General features: G+C 58.0%; 1 protein-coding gene across 1 annotated transcript in view; it reads right to left on the bottom strand.

Annotated features, from left to right (window-relative positions):
- Window positions 1-407: 407 nt before the first annotated feature.
- GNA15 (G protein subunit alpha 15) overlaps window positions 408-7,135 on the bottom strand; it is a 20,980-nt gene continuing 14,252 nt past the window's right edge. Inside the window, exons 5-7 of the mRNA XM_049642347.1 lie at window positions 5,836-5,965; window positions 4,592-4,745; window positions 408-1,659 (exon numbers count right to left, since the gene is read on the bottom strand). Of these exons, the coding sequence (XP_049498304.1) occupies window positions 1,433-1,659; window positions 4,592-4,745; window positions 5,836-5,965 (511 nt within the window). The 3' untranslated portion in view covers window positions 408-1,432. The remainder of the gene's footprint in view (window positions 1,660-4,591; window positions 4,746-5,835; window positions 5,966-7,135) is intronic.

Raw genomic sequence — 7,135 nt, 5'->3', positions numbered from 1 at the left:
TCATGAATCTCTGAATAAAACCAAGAAGTTCTTTAAAATTACCAAACATGGGCAACTCAGTCGGTTGAGCGCCCGACTCTTGATTTCAGCTCAGCTCGGGATCTCAGGGTCGTGAGATTGAGCCCTGCATCGGGCTCCACCAACAGTGTGGAGCGTGGGTCAGATTCTCTCTCCCTCCGCCCCTCTCCCCTCCCCCCTCTCTAAAATAAAATTAAAAGTTAGAAAAATTTTAAAGTACCATATTAACGTAAGATGTGAACAGTAGGGGACACTGAGTGTGGTTTCGTAAGGCAACTCCGTACTTAGCTGCACAATTTTTCTGTAAATGGGACTATTCCGAAACATAAAGTTTATAGGTTTAAAAGTAAAAGGCAAAAAGCGTTGGATGAATCCGTTTCTCGGCTCTGCCATCTCGCAGGCTGGAGCCTTCGTCAGATGATTCCGTGTCTCTGTGCCTCGGTTTCCTCATCGGAAAGCAGAGGTGGGCTGGCTTGTGACCCGCCGGGCCCTGAGGGTGGCGGGAGACCGCGGTCCCGGGTAAGTGGAGCCATCGACGTCTGAACCTTCACCTTCATCCGAGGTGGGTGGGGGCTCCCGGAATTTTCGGGTAACAACACAGGGTGGGCTGACGCGTCCCACACGTCCACACGATCGCTTCCCTCCTGCTCCGTGGTGCCACCCCGCCTGGGACAGGCGCCCCGAGAAGGGGCTGCATAGTGATAAACAGGACGACCCTAAGAAACCACAGGTGTCCAGAATGTCGTTTCTTTAATGTCCTGCGAGGGGCGCCACAGAAGGGGAGGGAATAAATACAGAAGGGATGTTGCGGTGCGCCCGGCCCCCAGCCTGGGAAGCGGGGGGATGCCTGTGGGCCTCAGGTTCCCTCGTCTGTAAACAGGGCAGGACACGCTGTGAGCCTCAGATCGTGAAAGGGACAGCGTTCTCCGGGGCGCTTTTCCAGCCGGGAACAGGAAGTCCCCGCGCCACCCAGGCCTCAGCGGGTCGGTGCCGCTTCCTGTCCGCTAGGGGGCGCCAGAGTCCGGTCCCTCGATGGAAGGCCCACTCCCGCATCACGGGGCTGGGGCAGCACCTCCGCGGAGGTCCCGGCCTCTGCCCAGGAGAGATCCTACATCCTCTGCTCGCCCCACTTTTCCCCCCACCCTGGCATCCCAAGTGGCCCTTGCCCTCCCTTTCCGAGGAGGTAAACTGAGTCAAGGGGGGGGGGGGCAAACCCAGGGGCTGTCCTAGCGAGGGGCAGAGACAGGAGGGGGACGACGACCCGCCGCCGTCAACCTCTGACTCACTCACAGCCCTTCGGCCACCTGGACCTGGGGCCCAGCGACAAGCGGCATCTGGGCTCCCTGAGCACGGGTCCGCCCGCAGGTCCCGCCTGCCACGCGCGGGTCTGAGCCCGGGGGCAGCGGGGCCTGGCTCACAGCAGGTTGATCTCGTCCAGGTAGCGGGCCAGGACCGAGTCCCGCACGTCCTTGAAGACCTTGCGGATGTTCTGCGTGTCCGTGGCGCACGTGTAGTGGCTGAAGAGTCGCCGGGAGCGCGGACCCTTCCTGCCCTCGTCGGCGCTGTCCACGCAGCTGGCGTACATTCTAGTGTACATGTCCAGGATGAACTTCTTGGCTGCCTCCACGTCCTGCTTCGGGCCTGGGGGAGGGGAGGGGGGGATGCGCAGTCAGGGCACGGGGCTCGTGGGGCAGGAGGGAGAGTCTCCTGGGTCAAGGAGGGGATCTGGAGACCCTGCCCCACGCATGGACATCAACGGGGCTGCAGGCGCCCCAGGAACCACGCGCCGTGGTGCAGGCCGGCGCCATCTTTGGTTTTTCTAGAGGGTCACAAGACTATCAGGTCCAGCCAATGGGATCATCGAGGATGGACTCAGGTGAGTCACATGACCTGGAACGGACCAATAAGACTTGGCCCTGGGACTTCAGGCAGAACTGTGTTAAAGAAGGAAACCCTCTCACTTGGCTGGGCTTGCGGCTAAGGGGATGGGAGCCTAGAGCAGCAGAGAAAGACATTCCTGAGAGGTGCAGAGGGGTAAACCGAGGCCAAGAGAAGGGGAGGGGTGGCCACCCTGGTGAGGCACCTGCCATGCTCAGTCTCTCTCTCTCTCCCAAGCACAATGTGGGCAAGGGCTTCTAGAACCCAAGCCCTGGTTCTCCTACTTACTCGTTGGGTTGCCTTATATGTTAGTCCATGTTAGCGCTGTGAGCCTCAGTTTCCCCATTTGTAAAATGGGGATCCTAACAGTCCCAAGCCTCCCAGAGTCGTGAGGATTCAATGCACTCATGTGGAGGGCTCTGTGCTCCATAATCAGAATGTTATTCTGATTCTTCCAGACAGGCAGGGTACCCAGTGGTTAAGGCTGGTGGCTCCGGGTCCGGACAGCCTGGGTTCGAATCCTGCCTCTGCCACCCGCTGGCCGTGTGACTTTTGGCAAGTGATTGCGCCTCTCTGTGCCTCAGTTTCCCCACCTCTATAGCGGTGAGGAGGAAGAGCTCCGCTGCACAGGACTTTTTAACGAGGATCAAATGAGTCCATACGTGAGGGCGCCTCTGGCAGTGTTAGACACTTTAGCCGCTGTTGTAATCACAAACGTTATTCAGTACAGAGCAGGCAAGGACTGAGACCCGGAAGTCGGCAGAGTACTGCAGCCCCTTTGGCTGGGAGAAAAAGGTGAGTCATGAGCGTTTCCTTTGACATGAAGGAAAACAGTCCCTCAAAACTATCCACTTTATCCCCCTCCCCCGACTCTCCAGACCATGTTCCCATTCCCAAGGCCGCCCAGCCGGGAAGGGAACAAGGGGCGTCCGCCATGCTGGGACAAGTTGCCATCTGTCTCCCGGGCCCCTAAGTCTTCCGGGTATGATTGGCTGAGATTGGCCTCGTGGGCTGCGAGACCTGACAAGGCCAAGCGTCACGCCCGTGGTGATGTCACCGGGCTTAAGACCTTCATCTGCCACGGTGCTTGTGTACTGGGGTGAACAGTGTTCCCCCAGATCCACGTCCCCCCAGAACCTCAGAATATGACCAAGTCACCTCATTTGGAAATAAGGTCTTTTCAGATGTAATTGGTTAGCTTGAAATGGGGTCACATTGGATTGGGGGGGGCCCTACAGCCTATGACTGGCATCTTTATAAGAAGAGGAACGACACAGAGAGAAAGAGAGGCCATGTGACAACAGAGGCAGATTGGAGGGATGTATCCATATGTCTAGGGACACCGAGGATTGCAGGTAACGCCAGAAACTAAGAGACACCAGGGACAGATTCGACCTCAGAGCCTCCGGAAAGAACCCACCCCGGCTTCATTTCAGACTTCTGGTCGCCTTAACTGATGGGGATCCACGTCTGTTGTTTCCAGCCTCCTAGTTTGTGGTGCCAGGAGATGAAGCCAGCTCGTCCCCAGGACGGCTGCCATCGCTCCCCCCCCCCTTTACGTGCGTGCCATTCGGCCACCGAGACGGGAGGCTGTTTGCCCCCTTTTGAGTGGGAGCTGGTCTGACTGATTGGCTTGAGCCATAGAATGAGGCGGCTGTGACCATCCAGGACCTCTGAGGCCACCACGTCGGGAGCAGAGGCTTCCCCCCACCCCACCCCCCGGGCTGACGTCTGGCTACCCTGAGACAGCCATGCTGCGTCCTCGCAGTGGCCCTGGGCGGAAAGTGCTAGCCAATACACCCCTTCCCGGGACCCTCCAAAACCCCACCTCCCCTCTGCGAGATACACTGACCTGTGCCCGACTCCCCCGTAATCCTCTCTAGGCGGCCAGGCCCTCGCCCCTCCGTCTGCGCTGACGGCTCGCCCCCAAACCCGCTCAGTGGGGTCGTCCTGTCCTGATTCACGCGCAATTGCCGAGACGCTGCACAAACCTGTTAGCTACAAGCACCCCAGGAAAGAGGGCTGCTGTGTCTGTGAAGACGTTGTGTCCTGGAAGGACTTGTTCGAAGGTCAGGCACCTATTTCCTTGGTATTCTGCTAACCGAGGGGGCGCCTGTGTGGCTCAGTCGGTTGGGCGTCCGACTTCAACTCAGGTCATGATTTTGCAGCTCGTAAGTTCGAGCCCCACCTCGGGCCCCCCACTTTCAGTGTGGAGCCCTCTTCGGATCCTCTGTCTGCCTCTCTCTGCTCTCTCTCTCTCTCTTAAAAGTAACAATTAAAAAAATTATTCTGCTATCTGATTAGACATAGATGCAGTGACTATGAACGACTCAAAAAAAGAAGTCTCGAAAACCTAGGCAGAGTCTGGAAAAGGTTGACACCCTCCGGGTGTGGCTCATGACGATGAGCTCGACAGCAGACCATGCGCAGAGAATCTGTAACACCTGCCTCTTTAGAACCCCTGCTTGAAGCAGGTGCTTCGGGAATGATGGCTGCCATCTCCCCCCCACACACACAGAGGGGGAAACTGAGGCTCACGGCTTGGGCCTGGAACTCAGGTCTGTGTGATCCCGTTTGAAACTCCACTGACTCCAGCTGGGGCAGGGTCTGGACCAGCATCTCTCCTGGGAGCTGCTCGTTGGAGCCGGGCTCAACGAGCCCGGAGAAGGGCTTAGAGAGTTCTAGAACCACTCACCCTGGAAACTGGGGAAGTAGGTAGCCAAGTGGGAGGTGGAGATCTTCTCCTCTAGGATGTCAGTTTTGTTGAGGAAGAGGATGACGGACGTGCTTTTGAACCAGGGCAGTTCCAGGATAGTGCCGAACAGGGCCAGGCTCTCCTTCATTCGGTTCTGTTCGGGGGGGGAACAGGCAGACCATGGCTCCAACACGACGGCCACCTTGGTCCAGACACGAGCCCTCCCCCACGTGGAGAGGGGGCTGCCAGCCTACCGTCCGGGAGCTCAGGGCTCCCCGATTCCCGGCTGGGTCGGAGGGGGTGGCCCACGCTATTGTGTGGCCCGTACTGCTTTGACTAATGTCCCTAAGTTGACGCCCCTCTGGAACCACAGAATGGGACCATACTTGGAAATAGGGTCTTTGAAGATGTAATTAGTTAAGAAGAGGTCCTTCTAGATTGTCGCGTCTGGTGGCAGGTGTCCTTTTAAAGAGGGGACGTTTGGACCCAGATACGTGGGGAAAAGTCCATGGGACCACAGGAGGCGGAGATGGGTAACGGGTGCACAGAACAAGGGACCCCAAGGGTGGCCAGTGACCCCCAGAAGCGGAGAGCGCCTGGGACGGTCTCCCCCGCAGGCTCAGGAGGACCGAGCCTGGCCAACGTGCGGATCCGGGGTGTGTGGCCTCGGGCGCTGGGAGAAAAGTCTCCGTGGCTCCGGCCCCCCCGGGCTGTGGTACTTTGTTAGGACAGCCCAGCAAACTAGGACGCCTCGTGTGGCTGCCTTGGAGCAAGCTCTGTGGCAGAACGACCTCAAATTCATTGTGTGATTCGGTCTGAAAGTCAGGACGATAGCCTCTGACCCCTGGATCCCCAAACTGTCCGTGTGGAACCGTAACTCCTAAAAGCCCAGATGTCGGAAATGGGCCGGGTCTTAATTAGGAGAAGAGCTCACAAAAGAGTGTTGTCCAGCCTTTCGGAATAAAAGCAGGACACTGCCCCTGAGGCAATGACCCATTTTCCCAGGCCAGCTGCCTTGCGCTTCCTGGGGGGGGGCTGCGTCCAGGGGCTCCGGTGTCCCTTTGTGTGTGTGCGTATCTGTGTCTCGGGACGCAGCGCTCTGACCACGGAAGAGTGGGGGGCGGGATTCAGAGCCACGCCAGACACACCCGGACCCCATCAAGCGTGGCCATGGGCTGTCCTGCTCGGCTGCACGCCTGGGGGCCAGCAGGAGGCGGTGCCCCCGCACCCACGGTGGACCTCACCTCTTGGTTGTTCTCCTCTAGACACTGGTCATACTCGCTGAGCGAGGCCAGGTAGATGAGGGCGATCACGTTCTCAAAGCAGTGGATCCACTTCTTCCTTTCCGACCTCTGGCCCCCGACGTCCACGATCCTGCCAGGAGCCAGCCCGGGTCAGAACTCAGACCCCATCAGGGCCCCGTGACACGGCACCCCAGACAGCTGGGACACGTCAAGACCAATATTAATAGCAGCCAGAATCTGTGCCAGCTACTGGGCCAATGCCCCTTGTGTGTTATTTGCCTTTCACCCACCCCGCAAGGTGGGTGTTACTATTTTGCCCATTTACACACGAGGAAACTGAGGCACGGGAGGGGGACATTTTCCCGGGCTTCTGCCCGGGGCTGCCTGATTTCTGCCCCCGTGTTAGAGGACAGAGGGTCAGACACATCCGGAATCTGCCCTGGTTCTGGCTGGCTGGGGGGGGGGGGGCTGGGGGGGGCAAAGCGCAGAAGAGCTCCAGAACTCAGTTTCCCCATCTGTGAAATGTGGCCACACGATCCTGGCTGGACAACGCCATCCCCTCGGTGTGTGGCCCAGGGCGAAAGCCCAGCCTCCACCCCCCCCCCACACACACACACACCACAACAAAGCCTGAGCCCTCCCGCCTTCCTGTTCTCTCTCTAAGAAATGTGGGTCACTGATAACAAGCCCTGCGTCATTTCCCCGGGGATGGGACTGTTACACAGGCAGCCAACAGGAAATGCCAGAGCCTCAGAGCAAGAAGGGACTTGCCCCTTTGTATGGACGGGAAGCCAAGGCTAGTGCCTGTGGCTCCTTATCCGACAGACCAAGCAACCCCTCTTGTGCCTCTTCAGACCCCCTCCAACCCCAGAGCGGGATAGGGGTGCAGTGGCTACAAGTGGGGCTTAGCGGACTCAGATATATGTGGGGTAGGTTACTTGCCAGCCTCCCATCTCCTAATCGGATCCCTCTGATCCTTAACCCCACTGATTAGCTCTCTCCTCACCTAGGAACACACTCAAGGGTTCTCACTTAATAATCAGCACCTCAGCCCAGCCTTTCCTGTGACTTCCCCAACCTCTACCTTCATTCCTAAACTTTTACCAATCTATCCACCCATCTATCCATCCGTCCATCGTCCACCCATCCAACCATTGAACCATCCATTCATCCATCCAACCACCCACATACTCTTCCGTCCATCCATCCACCCATCTATCCATCCGTCCATCCATCCATCCATCCAACCATTGAACCATCCATCCAACCACCCACATACTCTTCCATCCATCCATCCATC

The sequence above is a fragment of the Panthera uncia genome, chromosome A2, assembly GCF_023721935.1.
Source record: "Panthera uncia isolate 11264 chromosome A2, Puncia_PCG_1.0, whole genome shotgun sequence".
In the NCBI taxonomy this organism is placed as follows: domain Eukaryota; kingdom Metazoa; phylum Chordata; class Mammalia; order Carnivora; family Felidae; genus Panthera; species Panthera uncia.
Note: the sequence above shows the minus strand (reverse complement) of the source record. Positions and strands in the feature narration are given on the sequence as shown.